Source organism: Euprymna scolopes, chromosome 22 (assembly GCF_053919585.1).
Source record: "Euprymna scolopes isolate OS-2025 chromosome 22, ASM5391958v1, whole genome shotgun sequence".
Taxonomy (NCBI): Eukaryota; Metazoa; Mollusca; class Cephalopoda; order Sepiida; family Sepiolidae; genus Euprymna; species Euprymna scolopes.
Window position 1 is genome coordinate 32,192,158 of NC_136503.1, and position 23,218 is coordinate 32,215,375.

Below are 23,218 nucleotides of genomic sequence, written 5' to 3' on the forward strand. Positions count from 1 at the left end.
TATATTCTTTATACTTGATTGATAACCAAAAGCACAAGTTTTGATTATGAAGAAGGAAAATTAAAACGGTTCTGTTCAAATCTGTAATTTTTTTAATTAATTAATAACCAACTCAGAGAAATTCTTTTTTTTTTTTTTTTACAAGAGTGTCACCACTTACCAATATCGAAAGGCCATTCAAGAATAATAGTTAATGAATATACGGTGGTCAATAAGACAACATCACAATGATCAGTAGTGGTGTGGAAATTGAGTAGAATTTGATTAAGAAGATTGCTCAACAAGAACTTGTTTATATTGAACTTGAAGACGATCATATTGTAGTCAGCTTGAAAGCCTGTTCATGGTTCCGCAGGCAGGCAATTCTAGGAAATACTTTCACCAAATATTTTTGGGTCTTTTAATAGGTATCCCAAACTGGCCTAGTTTAGGTGCGAAAACTAGTAACTAAAGTAAAATTTCCCTTAACTTCAACTTGCGATATCTTGTTTGTTTTTTGGGTTATTTTGATATGGTTTTGATTCAAATAAAATTTAATCTTTTGTCTTTATAGATATATAATTCTTTTTCTTGTGTCTTTAATAGTTTTTTTTTTCAGGATTTTTCAAGTTATGCCTCTAATTTTGGTAAATATCGCTTTATTTTTTACACAAAAAAAATGTTGATGTTTTTCAAATTTGTTGCGCTTCATATTGTGAGTCTCTAAGTATATAAAAATGGTATCATTTTAAAGAAAAAAGGTCACTTAATAACATGGTGAGGTTATTAAAAGGTTATAAGTGGTTTTTCTAAAAAAAAAATCCAACTTGAAAACTTCAGTGAAAGAAACATGAAAGAAATTTTATAGTAAGAATTCCGAAAAAGGCATTGTCTTGTAGAGGAATATCTCCTCTTTAATAATCTGTTGGTGTCATGTTTATGGCCCCATAAATCAAGGAGCGCACACTAATAAAAGTTGGGGTACCTACAGAGATTTTCAACTTAATGCCAGAGAGACCAATTATCAACTGTCAGCTAGCCAGTAGCCACACAGCAGCACAACATACTAACTGACTGAAAAACATAAACAAACAACTCGTTTCACTATGGACTTACCAAAGTTCTTAGGTGAGTTTGTTTTTTCTTTATTATTTAAAAGTTATAGAAAGATATTTTTTTAATTAATATTTTTAGAACGTCATTAAAAAAATGAAAATTTACAATTTAAAAAATAATGCCAGTTTATTTTCTATAGCTTTTTTCAAACTTTCATATGTTCTTTCATCGCTTTCTCCTTCGGTTACGGTTGGATAAACTTCAGCATTGTTAAATTATTTTAATTAAATTAATTAATAAAACCGTGTACAAAACATTTTTAGTTGTGTGGGACTGACGGAAACTTTTTTTTCGGTTGGATAAACTTTAGCATTGTTAAATTATTTTAATTAAATTCCATAAACAAAACGTTTGGCTACTGACTTATGACGATAAAGTATGTTTTTGTTATTGTTCAGAAACATAAGTTTTTTAATTATGAAAAAAAAAAAGAGAATTAAAAAAAGATTATTTAAAATAAATTACTTAAAATAAGCATTATTTGGGTTTGTATTACTGTACACATAGATTCGAAAAAGTTGTCAAAAAACAAATATATAACAAATAAATGTTATCAAAGGCAACATAAGTTACTTTTCTACCAAACTGGATATATTTTTTGTGTTTTTATTCAATGTAACATATTTATTCAGCTCGAAAAACATACAGTGTTTACCGATGTATTCGAAAATTCAAGATGGTGTCTCACACCCTCTTTAACACCGTAAGTTTGGAAAAAGGTGTTATAAATAAAAAACTATACAAAATACTATTAAAAACCCGCCGAATATATGTCAACCTATGTCACGGTAACATATATTGAGCGAGTTTTTAACAGTATTTTATCCGGTTTTTTATTTATAACATCTTTTCCCAAACTTACCGTGTTAAAGAGAGAATCAGACTCCATCTTGAATGTTCCAATACATCGGTAAACACTGTATGGTTTTCAAACTGAATAAACATGTTACCTTGAATAAAAACACGAAAAATATATCCAGTTTGGTAGAAAAGTAACTTATCTTGCCTTTGATAACATTTATTTGTTATATATTTTTTTTTTTGACAACTTTTTCGAATCTATGTGTACAGTAATACAAACCCCATTATTTATTTACTAATTTTTTGTTTCTTTGTTTTGGATTCGTAAAACATGTCAACATTTACGCTTTGTAGAAAAAAACTGATTAAATATAAAAACTCGGATCCAAGGCTATATATTAGCAAATATATTAAATTATTTTGTCCTAAAATTTGAAAATAATTACATAAAAACTTTTTATGTCAGCATTAACAGAAATTGTGACAGAACGCATATCAATTTTTTTTTTTTGTCGTCACCCGTACATACACTCATAAACAATAAAAGAGTTGCAGGACAGAATGGCTGGCATTCTGCAGCAAAGAAGGGTACCAATCTCAAATCACAAGTTATCGGGCAAATAGGTTTAATTCTCTATTTGAAAATGCCCTGGCAATATATCACCATAAAGAGCACATAAAATTATTTTTATCTGTGTTTGCAACATCTTGCAATATGAAATTACAGAGTGTTTTGGCTGACATTTCTGATGAGAGACTACATTCCCTACTTGCTGCAGTTGGTTTGCTGAACATTAATTTGACCAAACCTTTCTGGAAACTTGTTAACAGCACTGTTCAGTATGTTGACTTCCATCACTATATACAGAAAATGGCTCTAAGTTTAGAATGCTGGATCAACAATCCCCAGTTGTTATTAAAATCTGACTGTAAAGGTGTATTTAATGGGGAATTCTTTGAGGAAGGTAATCTGTTTCTCTGTATTAGTCTCACAGCCCCTGAACTTGTTTTAGAATGTTTGCGCAAGATACTCAGTTCCTCATTGTCACTAAGCACCAGTTGCATGACTTTTTAGAAGGAGGTGCTTTTGGAAAAGATGTAGATCAGGAGACGAGAGATGCCTTGAAGAGCTGCCCTTTAACAAATCTGTCAGGTGAGCATGCCTTTGGAGATTTAGATTTTAGCAACAAAGAGGCAATCCATTCTGAGCATCTCCAGAAAACATGCAAAACATTTGCGACAAAAACATGCACAACAAGAAGCCCTTGTGAAACTTCGTGTCCAAGAAAAAATTGCACAAAATGAAAGATTAAAGAAGGAAAAAGAACATCAAGCTGCTGCTGAGAAAGAGAGAATTATTAACTCTGTTATTAAGCATGGTGGTCCGGTGAAGTCTGATAAACAGATAAAAAAAATTTCAGAAAGTGGTTTGGAAGCACTCAAAGACCAATTGAGATACCTCAAGGTTGTTTTAGGTGTCAAAATCAACACCAGTGGAAATAAAGTTCAACTGGAAGCTGCTCTCTCTGACTACTTGAAAAGAAATCCAATTGATTCATCTCCACCTCCACCAAAGCAACAAAAAATGTCTTCCCTAAGTGAATCTGCTGAACATTCAGATAACTTCTGCAGTTGTGATGAAGATCCATCTCAGGATATCTTCAGTTATGAACATCAAGGACAATGGGTAGCTGTCTACTATGACACCAACTTTTACATTGGCCAAGTCATTGATATTATATCTGCATCCAGCACTGTAGTAAAATTTTTAATGCAAACAAAAAGTAGAAAAGATTATTTTCGATGGCCTTTATCAGATGACATTGCACAAGTAGAGTCAGCATTTGTCTACAGATGGGATTTTGAGGTAATGCCAGTTTCAAGTGATGGTAGGATTTGGAGGGTTCCTGAGATATCTACCATAGCAGAAGCCTATGAAAGAATTCTGAGAGAAGATCGATAAGAAAGGAATTGTAATAAGACCTAAAATATCTTTCTTACTTGTTTTTTAAGTTGAAAGTTTTTCAATGTTTAAAAAAAATGATTTGTGCCTTTTTTTTGTATAAAAAATTTCTAAATATTATTGTCGTCGGTGCTTTTTTGGCGAGTTTAAATTTCCCAAAGTAAAAGTATTTCTGTGGCAAAAAGTTTTGTTATTAGAAACAAGGCAACCATTTTTTTGAATTCCTCACCCCAAAATTAGTAAAGTTGCAAAGTTTCAAGCTTCTAACTTCAATGGTTACATTTTTACAGCAATTTCAGTAACGTATACTTTTGACTCATTTTTTACCTTTTTTGCCCTTTTTACAAAATTGCCTGTTTGACTGCTTTTACATGGTCTACAATTGAGTGGTTTTATCAATTTATAATTAAAAGAAAGAATTATCTTGATCTCTAATGTGTTTTGAATCATACTAAGAAGATTCAATACATTAGCTATTAAAATGAAATTGATATGAACAGTTAAAGTTGCCTTTCCATGTCGTATTTTCACTGTTTTCGCGTTGATAGAGGGATTTTGCCTAGTGTTTAAGTTGGTTTCATCTAATATTTATTGCCTAAATTTGTATTAATTTTCATCTACTACAAGATGACATTACATTTATAAGGATTTTTCACTTGTTAGTAGCTTACATTTTTAGTTATAGACTATGAAATTTGGCTTCTCGGCCACGATAGCAAATTTCAACTTTCCGACAAACTTTGAATGATCATAACTTGATGGCTAATTGACCTACCAAAATAAATTTGGTATTTTTGTAAATGGTTTACAAAAATCTACATGCCCACATTACTTTTTTTTAGATATGATAAAAATAAAATTTTGGTTTGGGATACCTACTTTTAAACGACATTGTTGAATGATTGACAAGGAAACTAGTTGGAAATCATGCAGTCTTCGTAACAGACCACTTTTTATTTATTTTTAAAATCAATTTTCACCCCAAACAAGGCATAGTGCCACTTTAAAGTAGGGGGCTATTATCGGGGACATAAGTTGCAAGGGTATTATGAAGGGAGATGAGTAGCAAGATGTTCACATTACACTTGAACTTCTGCATGTCAGTACAGTTGGAAAAGCAGAATCCCGGAAGGGAGTTCCAAAGTCTAGAAGTTCTGAGGAAGAAACTATTGGAGTAAAAGGCTTTCTTACACCTAGAGATCTCTACTGTGAAGGGGTGGGACTTAGTTGCTTGTGGGGTTTGTCGGGGGTAGTCACTTCGAGGAGGTACAAGTACTTGTAGTTCATTAGAGCATTCACCATTAAAATGCAACATTTCGTCGATGGGACAGAGGCTGAAGCCTAGATGACAGTTCAGGACCTCTTTTGAACCCTGTCCAGGAGTGAGAGACAAGCAGCAGATGCACCAGCCCAAATTTGACAACAGTACTCCATACATGGGCAAATAGTGGCCTTATAGAGGCACAGCATACTTTCAGGCGTAAGTAGTTTTCTAGTACGGTAGAGAGAGCCCACCTTCTTTACAGCAGCCTTGGCAATGCTCTCAATGTATCTATTCCAGTTCATGTTCCCTGTAAACGTTAGGCCGAGGAGTTTAAAGGAAGTACTTTCAGGTAATTTGTTCTTGGCCATTGCTGGCCATTTTGTATGTCAAGACCTATGATACAACTCTGAGTGACCTCCACAACACATAGGACCACATTTGGTGTTGTGACTTGTGTATGACCTTTCAGTGTTAGCCATGGTATTGTCTCTCCACATCTGCAACAGTTGGTAGTTAGTTTTTTTTGTTTTTTTTTTAGCTGACTTCTTACATATGTATAGATAATATTGTAAAAATTGCTAATCATTAAATTCTAACTGAATTAAAAGAAAACAAAATTGTCAACACAATGTTATTTCAGCATTTAAATTACTCAAAAGATTGATACGCCGTAAAGCAATTTTTTTTTTATGTATAGAACAGGTATTCCGACAATATTCGTAATAATTTGTTTAATTTCTATTTTATTTTCAGAATGATAATTTTTTACTATCACCAAATCCTGTTGATGACTTATTTGGTGAGAGTCCCTGGTTAAAACTGGTTGCTGATTTGGGAGAGAATTCGTCAAAAATACTAAAATCCTTCTCCATAAAAGAATTACACAATAAGGTATGACATTCTCACATACATGCACTTGGATTATACTAGCAAGATTATCTGATGCTGCCTGATGTTGGGCAGGTGATCACACCACTTGCAACAATTTAGTAGCGATACACATAGACCGATAAAACGGTTTGGATAATCACAGATTTCAAGAGGTTTCTGCTAAAATAGTCATATTTTAAAAGTAAAAGCACTTTAAGTCCTCAAAATACCACCATTTTTTTCAGAGATGAATATACTTTCAATAAATATTGATGTACATTATATATTTTAAGAGTTTTAAGCAAATAAAGTGATAAAAATGTGAACATCATAAAACAGCATTTTCGGTAAGATTTTGTAACCCCCTTCTTCTCTCCCCATTTGTAAATGCTTGTACTGTGTTTATATTGAGAATTTTATCATGAAATTTGGAAACTAATCCAGAAGAGACATTACTTCGTTCGGGTTGTCCGAAATACCAGTCCTTTTTTTTTTTTTTTTTTTTTTTTTTTTTTTGTGTTAAAAAAAAAGACTTCAACATGATGAGTATTGAACATTTTAGAAAAAAATTTTCTTTGGACACCCGATAGTAAGTAAAACAGTCTTTTTACTGTTTTTATCCATTAAAAGTATAATTGCATGTTGTTTCCTCTTGTGATAGCTAGCAATTTAAAATCATGATACCCGGAAAAAAATCATTTCTATTTTTGAGTTTTGATACAAAACTGTTTTTTAGTAGTTGTAGCAGCGATAGCACGGCTATAAACAAGACTTTTTTTTTTAATATATGTTGGTTTTTATTTCAGAACGATTTTTTTTTTTTTTTTTAAATAATTGAAAATATGAATATAAAAAATATTCCTACATGTTTAGTTAATTAGAAGTATTCGGCTATTATTTTATTAAAGCAATCCCAACCAGTCCGGTGTATTGAACTGTGTCCAACTTGCAATTTCTCGTACATTTCTAGCCAAATTAATTTTAATAATATTTATATGGTTGAAAAAACAAGATAATAAGTTTTTAAACTTGTGTGCATTTGTATCTGTTGCATCAGTTTTTAACAATGAATTAAACAGTGTTTTGCTTTGAATAACCGAAAATGTGAAATGATTGTTTTTGTTTATGTGTATTGCTAAATATAGAATAGAAAGGAATAACTTCTATGGTTACATGCATTCTCACAGGGGCATTTAAAAAAAATGAATCAAACCTAGTTTCTTACGCTATAAAGTCTTCTGTGTCTCTAGTTTCATAAAAATCTGATCAATAGGTTTTGAATCCATGAATACAATTAAATAGATCTAAAAAGGTCAGTATGGATTTGTTGACTCACCTGAGGTTCCCTCATTGGGGAATGAATGCCAACAAGACTATACAGGTGTTTTTGTTCTCAGAATTTTTTTTATGCAAATCTATAAAAGTAAAAGTGTGTGTGTGTGTCTGTCTGTGTACATTTCCCTACACAATAACTCAGTCAATTGTCAGTCTATAGACTTGAAATTTGCTATACAGGGTACTGAGATTTGGGAAAATCTTTATAATCGGTTTTTAGCCAGAAATTTGGCTGTTAAGGGGTCAAAGTTCAACGATTTGACCTTTGAGAACTCCACAAAACTCCTCCGCCAATTTTGGGTCTAAACACTTTAAATTTTCGATATAGGTTCCTTGGACATGGATCTAACTTAATAACTTGATTTGATCCCAAAACAATAAATGTTAAGGGGTCATAATAGGGCTCAAAGTAAAAAAAAAAAAAAAATTGACCGCTGCAGTCTCTACTAAATTACTCCGACAATTTCTGGTCTAAACATTTGAAATTTTACATGAAGGGTATTCAAAGATAGGACAAGTTTTTTAATCAGTTTGGGTCGAAAATTTAAGCTATCAATATATAAATGTATGTATGTTTGCATGTCTGCCTAAAACTTTCGACAGAGGTGACGGATTTTCACAAAATCAATATCGTTTTTAAGCTTGACCTTTTAGATGACAAATGTCGAAAAATTGGCTAAAAACATTAATATCTTCACCTTCATCTGGGCACTTTTTCTACAGGGAGGGGGTCGTTTTTTTCGCCAATATTGTCGAAAGTCATCCTCTCTTTTCGATTGTCTAGCCTTAATTTAAACCCATGTCACTTCCTGTTTGGCGGTGGTCATAACAGCAAAGTCATCACGTTTTTTTCTCATTCTTTCCCTCCTTCACGGTACGGGTTCGAGCCTGCCTTCCTACTACCACTTTTTTTTTTTTGCTCAACATACACCTCCAAACACCCGGGCAACGCCGGGCTGAAATGCTAGTAAGTATAGAAAAATCTCTTCCTCTCTGTCTTTTCTCTCTCAGGCTTTGTCTCTCTTACAGTCTCCGCCTTCTTCAATTCTCTCTTTCTCAGTTTCTCATCATCTCTCTCTCTCTCCCAAATCTTTCTCTTCCTCCTAAGTTTTGCTTTCTCTCTCTCCCCCCCCTCTCAATTCCCTCTCTCTCTTCCTCCTAATTCTATTTTTTCCTCCTAATTCTCTCTTTTCCTCCTAATTTTCTCTCTCTTTTCCTCCTAATTTTCTCTCTCCCTCTCGTCCTCCTTCCCGTCTGTCTCTCTTTCTCTCTTCCTTCCTCCCGTCTGTCTCTCTTTCTCTCTTCCTCCCTCCCATCTCTCTTCCTCTTTCTCTCTTCCTCCCTCCCGTCTCTCTTCCTCTTTCTCTCTTCCTCCCTCCCGTCTCTCTCCCTTTTTCTCTCTTCCTCCCTCCCGTCTCTCTTTCTTTCTCTCTTCCCCCCTCCCGTCTCTCTTTCTTTCTCTCTTCCTCCCTCCCGTCTCTTTCTTTCTTTCTTCCTCCCTCTCGTCTCTCTTTCTTTCTCTCTTCCTCCCTCCCGTCTCTCTTTCTTTCTCTCTTCCTCCCTCCCGTCTCTCTTTCTTTCTCTCTTCCTCCCTCCCGTCTCTCTTTCTTTCTCTCTTCCTCCCTCCCGTCTCTCTTTCTTTCTCTCTTCCTCCCTCCCGTCTCTCTTTCTTTCTCTCTTCCTCCCTCCCGTCTCTCTTTCTTTCTCTCTTCCTCCCTCCCATCTCTCTTTCTTTCTCTCTTCCTCCCTCCCGTCTCTCTTTCTTTCTCTCTTCCTCCCTCCCGTCTCTCTTTCTTTCTCTCTTCCTCCCTCCCGTCTCTCTTTCTTTCTCTCTTCCTCCCTCCCGTCTCTCTTTCTTTCTCTCTTCCTCCCTCCCGTCTCTTTTTCTCTTAAGTCTATTCCTCCCCTAGTCTCTCTTTCATTTCTCTATTGGTTGTCTTACTTTTCTCTTTCTTTCTCCTCCAGTCTCTCTCTTTTTCTATCCTATTTCTCCCTCTCTCCCTCTCTCTCAGTCTCTGCCTCTCTGCTATTCTCTCTTTCACACCCATTCTCTTTGTTTCAGTCTTCCAGTCTGTACCCATCACAGACTGAAAATATCATATTCCAAATTGATCAAGTATTTTTTGTTTTTAACAAAGAAAATCAAATTTGGTGAGGTAATAAAGATGACCTGTCTCGCTTTGCCATCTTTAAAATTCATCGCTGGTTATACCCTCTCCATCTTTAATAACCTCTCCAAAAATAGAGATCAAAATCAGCCTTGCCAAAGCTATGATTAATAGTAAATCACTAAAAAATCATAAAAAAATGATTTCCTATATATTAAAAAATTACTTTATCAATTAATGATTTTTGGAATATGACATTTTTGTTTCATGATGGGTATGTGCATTTAAGATTTTTGGCTGTATTTTTGCTTTTTTTAAAAAAAATTTAAATTAGGATAAATTCTGGACAAGCACCACCTTGCATCATAGCAAACCAGAGCTTTGAAGAGAAATAAAACACCACATCTAAAAAAAAACGCAATGTTATTGTTGCCATTATAGAACTCATTTTACAACATCCCAAGGGCAAATAACTCAAGTTTACTCCAGAGGAAATTATTTCCCCTCATCTCTATATAACATTAAGTATGTGCATATGTGTATATATTTGTATAGAATTCACTCCTAAACTAATTAATCATTTATTTTTATTGTTAAATTTTTTTTTCTTGTTTTTACTTTTTTTTTATAAGGTATGTTAACACTTGGATGTAAGGGATTGTGTCTAATAGGGGACTGAGGAGTTGAGCAGCAATATGTCTGTTCACATTACATTTAAATTTCTAGTTTAGCAGATTAGTACAGTTAGGTAAGCAGGAAACAAGGAGGGAATTCCAAAGTCTAACAGTTCGTTGGTTGATTATATATTTAGTTTTAAGGTGTCTAAAATTCAGATATCTGATTTGTGTGAAATTTTCACTCTAAGTATTAGACATCAATTAATAAATATTTCTGAATTTTCAGTTTTGCTGAAATATTTTAAAGGGTTTTTAGGGGACATAATGTGACACAACCTCCCATTTAAAAATTCAAATATTTCAGATTTGCGTTAAATTTGATCCATTAGCATTAGACATTAAGCAAGATCTTTTGAATTTTAATTTAATTCCTAAGCTTGAAATTTTATGAATTCTTCAGAATCAAAATTGTGCAATGGATTTTGATCAAAATTTGACTAAGGATTCTAGATATAAGGTTTAGTGGCATATTTTTGTAAGGAGACATAAAAGTGATGCAAAACTATTCTGTTTTGGGAATTAATTTTATTTGCCCTGGGATGGGTAATCTTCTTCTCTAATACTAACAAAAGCGCAAAAAAGAAGAAATTTCTCGCAGGTGTTCAAACTCTTTCCTAATACATCTCGAACAACCACAGGAAATGTAGAAAAGGGTTCACACTTGATCAGATGATACAAAGAGATTCTGTAAGACGTATTGAATAAGCCAATCAATCTTTAAAAACAGTGGTTGTAAAAAAATCCATGTGAAATCATTTAACATTCGTTTTATATGCTGGCATACATTCGACAGCTCGAAAAAAAATTGTTTTCCAAACTAACTTATCTTTGACCGGATCTTTATTTATTCCTTTCTTTCAGGTTCTTTTTACCGTTTCCTCCCATATTTTCCTTGATGTTCCCCTGTGAACTGAACCTGCTACCTCAACTATTCTACATCTACTAACCTACATAATCTCATCCATTCTTTCACCGTGACCATACTATTGAAGTCTAATCTTCTGCACACATCTCTCTATTATACTATCCAGATTTAATCTTCTAAGGTCATCCGGGTATTTATGCAAAATAGGGACCATGCTATATTTTTTTAAATAAGATTTTCAAATTAAATTCAATTTTTACTGTATCTTTTGTTTATATTAGTGTTAGATCATCATATTGTATGAATCTGAAAGTTCTGTTACTGGCATTGGTTTCCCCGATAATATTCTAGTCAGAATTATTTCTAGAAAGACATCAAGTATTTATGGGAAGGACCTGCTGAAGATTGCGAACATCCTAAGTGCAAGTGATTTTTATGAAACAAACTGAATCTGAACTTGGAAACCCAGGTCATTAGTCCATGTGGTTAACCACTGTTACCTCATAAAATGTTCGATGAAAGTACAGTTAATGGGTTTCCAAATAATAATGTTCTGTGTTCTGCATAAGTACTATCATCAGATCTAAGTCTGTCTTTAAACATTATACCTTCATTGTATCATTCTTATATCATTTTTCTCCATGCAATGCATGTCCTCAACCCTTACTGGCCGGCTTTCACTTCCATACATTATCACACTGCATACACATGCTTGATCGACTTTTCCGTTGGTCGACAATGGAAGTTCCATAAAAATGTCTGTTACATGGTTTCAGTATTTTAGCAGTATTCGACAATTTGAAACAAAAGCTCAATAACTGGCTTCCGCATCAACTTAATGAATCATCTCTTTTCGAAATTGGCTATTATTTTTTGAACAACCTGATAAATTCATCCACGTTTGTCTACTTTTAATAATTTCTTATTTTCATTTTTCGTTTCAGGCATGCAAGAAGCAATTATATCAGGGGAAAGTTCCGCTGCTTTTTACTGTTCTAGAGACTGTTGATCTTTCTAGCATAGATGCTAGTGTTCGACTCCGAGATAAAACAGGTAACTTTTGTTAGAAAACCATTTTTTACTTCATATATTATTAGTTTTCTTTCTTTATAGTTATATCTAAATAAGATAAATAAATTTGCTTGGAAAGTCACAAAATGTTTATCCATTTATCTGAAAAATGTACAAGATTTTGTCTTGTATTTATAACAAACTTATTGATGAAATTTACCATTTTTGTTTCAATTATTCTAAATAGCAAACGTGTATATATATATATATATATATATATATATATATATATTATATATATATATACACACACACACACACACCTACACTATCTTCAAAGTTTGCTATTTTTTATTACTAGCAGTTCAGCCCAGCTTTTGCTCAGGCCCTATGTACTGTTCATAACTTAATGTGCATATATATATATATATATATAAAAGTGAACGTGTCTGTGTGTCTACATTTCCCTACGCAATAACTCTGTCAATTTTTTAGTCTACAGACTCGAAATTTGATATACAGGGTACTGAGATCGGTTTTCGGCCAGAAATTTAGCTGTTAAGGGGGTCAAAGTTTAACGATTTGACCTTTGAGAACTCTACCAAACTCCTCGAACAATTTTGGGTCTAAACACTTTAAATTTTTGATATAGGTTCTTTGGACATGAATCTAACTTAATAAATTGATTTGAGCTCAAAACAATAAATGTTAAGGGGTCATAATAGGGGTCAAAGTTAAAAAAATTGACAGTTTTTTTTTTTTGCTCAGCATACACCTCCAAACACCCGGGCACCCATGCTAGTATATATATATATATATATATATATATATATATTAAAAAGTTTGACTTGTGTCTAGGTAACCTACATCTAAAATTTAAAGTGTTTAGACCCAAAATTAACAGAGGAGTTTGGTAGGGTCTGCAAATTGACAGAGTAATTTGGTAGGGAAATGTACACACACAGACAGACATATAGTCAATTTCACTTTTATAGATATATAGATTAAATATTTCTGTCTTAAAATTTTTGTTTTTCTTTCTGTCCAGGTTCAATTCAAGGTACAATTCACCGGAACCTGGTCAAGGAATATGGTGAGCATCTTCAGCCCAGCACAGTTTTGGTGTTGAGACAGGTGGGTGTCCTTAGCCCGACCCCACGTACCCACTATCTCAATATTACAGCCAACAACCTTGTGTCCCTTTACAGTATGTTGCCGTCTGGTCAGGTGGGCATCAAATGGCAGGAAAAGAACATGACCTATCACCAGCTGTTGGCAAGTACTGAAATGTTGCAAAGATCTCACACATCGTCATCACCTGCTCAACTTCCAGCCAACCTGAGAAAACCCCAGAAAAGTCCTTCTATAAAAACGATGCCTGTTGCAATCAGACAACCTTTATCTGCTCAAAAGAACATGTTACAAAACGTTGATACAAACACTTTCACGCGGAACTTTCAAACAAACGTCTGTGATAATAAAACTCCACGTTTTCCCTTGCAAAACCCTGCTGTATCCTTAAGCAACCCAAAACCTTATTCCATAACGCCAGGTCGCTCCTCAATCTCAAATAAGGAGCCTGATCCGGCAACCCCTACTATCTTGCAAAATAGATCTCGTTGGAGTTTCAAATCAAACACATCTTTTTCAAAACAAATTTCTGGACCTTCATTATCGTCATCTTCATCTTGCGTTCCCGTTTCATCGGCACAAACTCCTGGAGCTTTAATTTCATCTTTGAGTCGGGAATCTTCTTGTCATCCTGTTGGGAATGAGAATTTAGAGTCTTCATCTGTCAGTTGCACCAGCGTGTCTGCCTCGACTGGAGATAGATATCGTTTAAAGGGAGATAACTCTACAACCATTACTGAATCTGATTCAAGCATGGCTGATATTTGGCAAGATGGTATGTATACAAAAATGAACACACCAGTTATTTGATATGATTATTTCCATCAGCGTTTACAATACACATTCATCAGTAGGTCTCAACCTGGAGACCGTAATTTTAATCAAGATTTATATTTGAATATCTTTTTATTTGAATATTTATACATTTGAATATTTATATATTTGAATATTTATATATTTGAATATTTATATATTTGAATATTTATATATTTGAATATTTATACATTTGAATATTTATATATTTGAATATTTATATATATATTTGAATATTTATATATTTGAATATTTATACATTTGAATATTTATACATTTGAATATTTATATATTTGAATATTTATATATTTGAATATTTATACATTTGAATATTTATACATTTGAATATTTATACATTTGAATATTTATATATTTGAATATTTATATATATATTTGAATATTTATATATATATTTGAATATTTATATATATATTTGAATATTTATACATTTGAATATTTATACATTTGAATATTTATATATTTGAATATTTATATATTTGAATATTTATATATTTGAATATTTATACATTTGAATATTTATACATTTGAATATTTATATATTTGAATATTTATATATATATTTGAATATTTATATATATATTTGAATATTTATATATATATTTGAATATTTATATATATATTTGAATATTTATATATATATTTGAATATTTATACATTTGAATATTTATATATTTGAATATTTATATATATATTTGAATATTTATATATTTGAATATTTATATATTTGAATATTTATACATTTGAATATTTATACATTTGAATATTTATATATTTGAATATTTATACATTTGAATATTTATACATTTGAATATTTATACATTTGAATATTTATATATTTGAATATTTATATATATATTTGAATATTTATATATATATTTGAATATTTATATATATATTTGAATATTTATAAATTTGAATATTTTTATATTTGAATATTTATACATATTTGAATATTTATACATATTTGAATATTTTTATATTTGAAGATTCAAATATATAAATCTCATTTGTTTTGTATTTTACTTCAGCAATTTCTCGGAAATCAAGGTGGCCCTTTTTGGGACTAACACTTGATGAAATACATAGATACACGAATGTTCAATAAAGATGCTCCAGTTATGTATTACTATAAACAACAAGCTGAAAAATTGGTAAACAAGCAACTATATAACAAATAAATGTTACCAAAGGCAAGATAAAACAAAATCCAACCAATAAATGTCACCGTGATATTTATTGGGTGAATTTCTATCAGTATTTTGTTTTATTTTTGAGTTTGGAATGATTAGTGAGACTTCCCAGATGACTGTCGTATGTCGTCTTGTTTGAACTTAGCAACCTGGAATTAAATACATGCTTTAAAATAAGTTAAAATACAAAAACTTATCCAGGTAAATAGATAATTTATCTTGCCTTTGGTAACATTTATTTCTTATGTAATAAAAAAAAAATTGTTTATGTGACTTTTATGTTTGTATATATACTAGCAGTTCCGCCTGGCTTTGCTCGGGCCCTATGTACTGTTCATCAGTTTATGTGCATATGTATATACTAAAAAGTGTGAATATGTAAAGTAATGCCTTTCTGTATAATAGTCTTCCTTAACTACTATAGAGAAAAGACAAACATTTTCACTTTTATAGATAGATAGATTGGATGCAATATATAAATAATGATTTAAAAAATATACAAAAAAAGATTCATTCGCCACCACCGAGAATCGAAACCAAAACGTTCAGCTCATGATTTATTTTGCCTCTGCCGTCAATGACTGGGCTTTGAAAACATGTTTACTGCAAGGCTAAAAATTAAAACATGAACCAATAGCTACTACGTCATGCATTTGTAATGCTGACGTTCGACCTTCACCTGGCAAATTTCATTTTTTTTAATTTTCACACTTTTTCACCGATTTTTCTGGGCTAAAACCCAAATATAAAGTTTTGCATGGATTCAAATACCTTATATATGAAGTTTCATGTCTGTAGAATAAAAACTCTAGGAGGAGTTTGGTAGGCAAAATTTGTTAAACAAAAATATATACGTATACATAAATATATATGGAAACAATTTTGTGTTTACTATAAACTTTTTATGGAAATATTCTGCAAGTATAAATCATGTAGAATATTTGCATGAATATAATTACACGTAATAGTTAACTAAAGATGATCATCCCATTAGAAAACCAAAGCAACTAATAGGTAATTAATTAAAATGAATGTTTAAAAGAATATGCAAATTAGTTAGATCTTTTGCTAGTGAATGCAATTCCACAACCCTTATATAAGAAAATTCTATTTTCTTTTTAAATAAATAGAAAAGAGGGTTTTTAATATGAATATCAATACACACAAAAGAAAAACGAATTTATAGGAGTATAGATATCTTATAAATGCCAGGTTCTCCTTTTGAGTTAGTAATGCAGTAAAGAACACTAATTGCGTTCTTACAAATTGATCACTTATGTTATAGTTTATCTTTATTGTGGGCTTTTTTTGATTTTGTTGGATTCCAGGACAAGAATTCATCTAGTCTGGTAGAGAATCCAGCTACATGTTGTTACTTGAGATAACATCACTAAAAAAAGGTGGACTACTCCTCATATGAGCCAGTGAATGAACATGCTGAACAGATCTTATTTGGTCTTCAAATACTACGTTACTTTGAATATTTAGTCAGGTTTTACTTGTAGGATGAAGTATCCTCATATAACATAAGGTTGACAAACTTTTGTAAAAGGAGGATGATGTTTAATAGTTAATTCAAACTCCATTTGTATGTGTGTATGTTAACTTAATATGATGTGTATGTCTATATCTATGTACAGTAGAGCCCTGGGATATGGCATTAATCCATTCTGGGATTGGTGAAATCACCGTCAGTTGCACCAGCATGTCAATCTTGACTGGAGATAAATATTGTGTAAAGGGAGATAACTCTACAACCATTACTAATCAAAATTTTATACAGTACATATTAAAAATTAGTAACAGAATGCAGTACAGTATATAATACACATGTATATAATCAAATAAATAACACTGTAAGGTGGGGTAAATACCATAATCAGGGGCTGCAAAAGCATTGTATTTCACATTATAACCTGGAAAAAAACGTATTTTGGGGCCACCATATCCCGGGGTTCTGCTGTACATATATATATATATATATAGAGAGAGAGAAGTGAGAAAGGAACAAACCAAGTTATATGTCCATTGACGTTTCGTCTTTATTGTAAGACTTCTTCTGGATGAATAAAGAAAATAAAATACCAGTACAATATTTGAAAATATATTTGTTGTGAAAACTATGACTTTGTTCTATTTTAGAATAAAAAAAAAGTTGTTGAAATAGAACAGTCATACTTTTCATATTTTCTATTAATATATTTTGTTTTTTGTTTTCCGAATTTCGCTATTATATATTATATTATTATATATTATATTATTATATATTATAGTGAAGTTGCACCATGACATTGCACCACTGCCTTTTCGTTTGCTGCTGAACAAAACACCTGCAATTTGGCAGAAAACAAATTACAATTAGTCTCAAATAAGATCAGCAAATGAACTGAAGAAAAGTTTCTTTGAAATGCATTTCATGCAAAATTCTTGAGCGTATGGTACAATAGTGGAGAAAGTGGCTGGTTAATTTTAATGCACCCAAAACTAAACTTCTATCTTTTCACCACAAATGCTCTGATCCTCACTCGGACCCCAATTGAAATCAATGATTCTCGTTGTGAGGACGCTTTCTATTTTGACAAGCTTCTGAGACTGATCTTCACTCCTGACCTGAAATTAAAAACTTACATCAAATCTGTTGCCAAGGTCATTGGAAAAATTGTTGGATCATTCTGCCGCTCTAGAAGCTATTTTACTCCTAACACAATCCTCTACTTTTATAAAAATCAAATATATCCTAAGATGCCACATCTGGGGAGGAGCTGCTCAGAACACCCTCTCCTGCCTTAACATTGGTCCCGAATTTTTATTTTATTTTATTACATTTTCACTCCAAACAAGGCACATTGCCACTTTGGTGTAGAGGGCTACTAACAGGGGCAGCAACTACTGGGGCACTATGTTGGGATTTGGGCAGCAAGATGTCGGTTCACGTTACACTTGAACTTCTGCATGTCAGTACAGTTAGGGAAGCAGGGACCTGGAATGGAATTCCAGAGTCTAGCGGTTCTGGGGAAGAAACTATTGGAGTAGAAAGATCTTTTTCATCTAGGGATCTCTACTGTGTTGGGGTGGGATTTAGCTGCCTGTCGGGTTTGTCGAGGGTGTCTACGTCGTGGGGACACAAGTGTCTGCAGTTCGTCAGAGCATTCACCATTAAAATACTTGTAGAACAGGCAGAAGGATGCAACGTTTCATCGATGGGACAGAGGCTGAAGCTTAGATGCCAGTTCAGGGCCTATCAGATTGGCGACTCTCTTTTGAACCTTGTCTAGGTGCGAGAGACTAGCAGCAGATGCACCAGCCCAAATGTGACAACAATACTCCATACATGGGCGAATGGTGGCCTTATAGAGGTACAGGATACTTTCAGGTGTCAGTAGTTTTCTAGCACAGTAGAGAGAGCCTACCTTTTTCGCAGTGGCCTTGGCAATGTTTTCAATATAATTGTTCCAACTCATGTTTCCTATGAACGTTAGGCCAAGCAGTTTGAAAGATATACTCTCAGACAGGGAGTCACTGGCCATTACTATAGGTGGCAGAGAAGGTTTCTTGTAATTATTGAAGGAAACCAGTTTAGTCTTGGCAGCATTGAATGTGACCATCCATTTATGTCCCCATTCCATTACAGATTGGAGGTCATTTTCTAGTGTTTCTGCCATTTCTTTAGATATGTGTTCATTTGCTTTCATGTCAGAAAGAGTGTGGTGTCATCAGCATATATACCCATCTCAGAGGCAGTTTTGTCAGGGAGGTCATTAATAAATATTAGGAACAATAGAGGTCCAAGGATAGACCCCTGAGGCACTCCCGCATTTATATCACACTGTTTAGATGGACAACCGTCGAGGACAACCTGGATTTTTCTCTTATCTAAGAAGGATTTAATTATGTTAAGTATTCTACCAGCTAGTATGATTTAAGTAATTATGTTAAGTATTCTACCAGCTAGTATGATTTAATAATGATGAGTTTCAGCTAGTATGATTTAATTTTCCTGAGGAGACCCTCATGCCATACCCTGTCAAAAGCCTTAGATGTATCTAGAGCTACCGCTCTGCCCTCTCCCGCTTTGTCCAGTGAATGGTATATATGTTCAGAGATTACAGTGAGGATGTCTGCTGTGGAACGGGCTTGTCTAAATCCATATTTTTTCTTAGTCAGAAGTTTAGCATCTGTAAGATTCCAGACTAGAGCATGGTTAATTATGGTCTCAAATATTTTGGCGAAAAGTGGGAGGAGGCTAATGGGGCGATAATTTGATGGGTCAGTTCTTTTGCCAGAATTCTTGAATACTGGTACAACAGAAGCAGTTTTCCATGCATGATTCATTAAGGCATTTGTTGTAGAGTTTGGAGAGAACTGGAGCTACTTTGGCTGAGCACTTTTTTAATAGCACAGCTGGGATGAGATCAGGTCCACATGCTTTTGAAGTGTCAAAGTTTTTTATGATAGCATGTACCTGAGCAGGGGTGATTTTTAGATCGTCTAGCGTGGCGTCTGTCTGCAAAGGAAAGTCAGGCAAGAGGTGGTTGGAAGGGTCCAGTTTTGAGTTTGAGGCAAATCGACTGGCAAGCATATTAGCCTTGTCGGTTGCTGAGCAAACAACCTCGTGATTGTTGGTTAGTGGGGGAATTGTTGATTGCCCATTATTTACTACACTGTTGTAGATTTTCTAGAAGTCACGATTTCCTAATTTTTGTGCTTTGATGCGTTTTTTAGTGGTTTCAGTAAATTCTCTCTTAGCTGTTGCTATTTCTTTCTTAACGTTACTTTTAGCTTCTATATACTTCTGTTTGTTTCAACTGGACTTATGTCGGTTAAATCTGCGGTATGCATGCTGCCTTTGAGCAATGGCAATTGCGCAAGTCAAAGTAAACCATTGGGGAGAGTGGGGCTTGCTATAAAATTTCCACATGGGAACATGTGCTTCAATTGCTGTTTTAAACCATTCAGTGGTCTCTCTCATTTGCGCACTGTTCAGCAGGAAGAGAAAAAATATTTCCCCATGAGGCATCTTTGATAAGATCTCTGATGGCTTCCCAGTCAGCCTTTTTATAATATCTTGTTGTTTTGAGCACTGGCTCTTCAGTTTTGGGTCTAGAATTTAGGGCGATTTCTACCATTATCACTGCATGGTCAGCATTCCCGAGTGGGCTGTCAGCATTTGTTATACAATTCTCGGGAACTGTAGTCAGAAACAGATCTAGAAGTGATGCGTGTTGTTTTTGCTGGTCAGGGAAACGGGTTGGAAACGTAACCATTTATGATAGGGAGTGAGATATAGCGAAACTGTGTTGTGCTGCCCGCTGCATCTGTGTGAGTAGAGAATCCAAGCCAGTTTTTGTGATGGACATTAAAGTCACCAAATACATGTACTTGTGCGCTAGTGTTGTCGAGAGAGAGCGGTAGAGAAAATAAAAGTAGCTAATGTTATGTTGTATGTTTAGTCAAGCACATAAAGGCTTGATTGTCCATTTCTAGGTTTGTTTCTCTAGTCAGGGGGAGGGTGTTATGAATGTAGACTCCAAGTCCGTGCATATATCTGTTAGAGTCCTTACGGCAGAGTGAGAGATAGGGAGATAAAACCTTAAACTATATCCAGTAGTGAGGCCCCAGCTTGTGAGCTTTGAGGAGTGTGGAGCCACCCTTTAATTGCCATTGCTCCCAGGTCCACACTGACCTGGAGTTGTAGTACCTGTTAGGGTTGCAACTATGGGTTGAATAGAAACCGACTTGAAAACAACAGATATATTCTATTAAAAATGTTTTCTTCAAAATCACTGGATTCGGCATTAAATAACCTGAAAAGGGTTGATATGCAGTAAAACAACCAACTAACCTGCCTTAACATAGATTCATACAAAACTGGCTTCAAAATCTTCAAAATTTAGTGGATGATGTGTTTTTCTCCTCTTTATCTCTTTCACAGAAATGTTACGAGTTTGTCTGCTCTATCGTTATTTTCATAGCAAATGCTTGATCAAAGCTTCAATCTATGCCTCCCTCCTCTGTATGACATTCACAAACACTCATCTAGCTATAACCACTGCCAACATTATCCCCCACTCTCTATCTATGCCTAAAACAAATAAAACATTCCATGCTTATCTGTGCAATGCGATACTGCAAATCTGCTTTTAAGTCCAGCGTTAAGTTTTCATAGAGTCATCATTTTAAAGAATCAAAGTTTCCACCACCACCTATCATCACAGTTGTGACTCACCAGCCACTTTTTTTACATGGAGGTCACCACTTATCAAGACCCGGAAGCCACTCAGGGATAAGGATTATTGCGTGTCTAGTAATCAATGGGATAATGTCATAGTAATCGTTAGTATTGGAGATTTGATAAAGTGTCTTACTTAAGGGGACGGTTCATCAGGAATTTGTTTATGTTGGACTTGAAGACATCCAAGTTGAAGAAGTCAGGTGGGAAACAGGCAAGCAGTAGAGAGTTCCACAAGTGTGCAGTTCTAAGAAAGAAGATTTGTTCATATAAATACAGATAAAGAGTGGGGAAAATTATTGACAGTGGTTTCAGCTAGACGGGTATTCATCGTGAAAGACTGGCGAAGGGGGACAAGAGACTGGAGCTTAGATGAGCACCTGCCATGGAAATAACGATAAAACAAGGATAGGCTCACAACGTTTCTTCTGTGGGAGAGAGGTTGCAGGAAAGAGAAAAGGGCATTCCCCACTAAACCACAAAGTCTATTTTGTACTCGGTCAAGGCAGGATAGACTGTTTTTAGCAGCTCCTGCCCAAATGTGGCAGCGCAGTACTCCATCCTTGGACGTACTTGGCTTTTATAAAGATAGAGAATTGCATCAGTTGTGAGATATCTTCTGGAGCGGTAGAAGGATCCCATCATTTTCCTGACACAGATTAACCCTTATCCTTGAGTGGTCTCTGGGTGGTGATATTTTGTTGCTAAAACGAAGAAAAATAACTTTGTATAAATTTTATAGCAAAACCAGTTTTTTCATTTAATTATCATTTGAAAACTATTTTCTTAAAAAGAAAAGGGATAACTTATTGAAATAAATATGAAAGTACAAAGACTCTGACAACACTGGGGAAAAGTGCACTTAGTTTAAAATAGATTTTAAAAAAATTTTATGCTTATTCAAAAATAAACTTTAAAAAAAAATGTTTTTTTTTTTTTTTTTAACTAAATTGCAGAAAATTTTTTATGAATGTATGTACCTGTCACAGAACAAAGATGTCATATTCTAAGAGTCACGTAAATTGATCAAGTATTTTTTTTATATAGAAAATTCTTTTTAACGATTTTAAACAATTTTAATTGAAAATTGCAACCATTACAAGATTGATTTTGATCTCAATAGTTCGAATTGAGTTGTCTCCCCATTATTTATCAAGCAAGGCAGATCAGAACATAACAGCTCGCTTTGTCAGAAAGTTTGATTTTCTTAGTTTTAAAAAAAAGTACTTGATCAGTTAGATGATTTTTGGAATATGACATTATCATTTTGCGATGAGTACGTACATCATACATTTTTTTTTATTTAAAGATTTTCCTGTATTTTTGTATTGAAAATAAGTTTAATTCTAAATGAACATCAATTTTTTTTCTATTTATTAATTTACTTTTTTATTTTCAGAACTACCAGATGACATTTTGTCTCAAATGTCAGAAGATCTTTTCTGAAGAAAGACGCAATCAGATAACGTCCTCCCCATCTCCAAATCTTCCAGTTGATATTTAAATGCTTGTCCTCCTTTTTTCATGTAATCTATTTCTTATTGATGGGTTCAATAAAAAAAAAGAGAACAAAATATCCAGTTGAATCATAGAAAAGCAATTCCTTTGTTTTTATGTTTTTGTTGTATAGTTTTATTACACTACTAGCAGGCCACCCGGCGTTGCCCAGTCGTAAAATACATATAAATTCACACAGAAACTGAGACATGTGCATGCAAGTATTATGTTTTTTCTAAACAATTCACTTCTTGTAAGTAAAAAGAAAAATATGCCAGCTGAGATCAGAACCAAAACCTAAAGACTGTCGAGTGCGATAACCATTAGGCCAGCTTGCCACATTCTTTA

At 33.6% G+C, this 23,218-nt stretch overlaps 1 protein-coding gene across 1 annotated transcript in view; it reads left to right on the plus strand.

Annotated features, from left to right (window-relative positions):
• LOC145243951 (uncharacterized) overlaps window positions 1-22,973 on the plus strand; it is a 105,382-nt gene extending 82,409 nt beyond the window's left edge. The window contains exons 5-8 of the mRNA XM_080107078.1: window positions 5,877-6,014; window positions 11,923-12,031; window positions 13,038-13,895; window positions 22,773-22,973. Of these exons, the coding sequence (XP_079963204.1) occupies window positions 5,877-6,014; window positions 11,923-12,031; window positions 13,038-13,895; window positions 22,773-22,819 (1,152 nt within the window). The 3' untranslated portion in view covers window positions 22,820-22,973. The remainder of the gene's footprint in view (window positions 1-5,876; window positions 6,015-11,922; window positions 12,032-13,037; window positions 13,896-22,772) is intronic.
• Window positions 22,974-23,218: the final 245 nt, after the last annotated feature.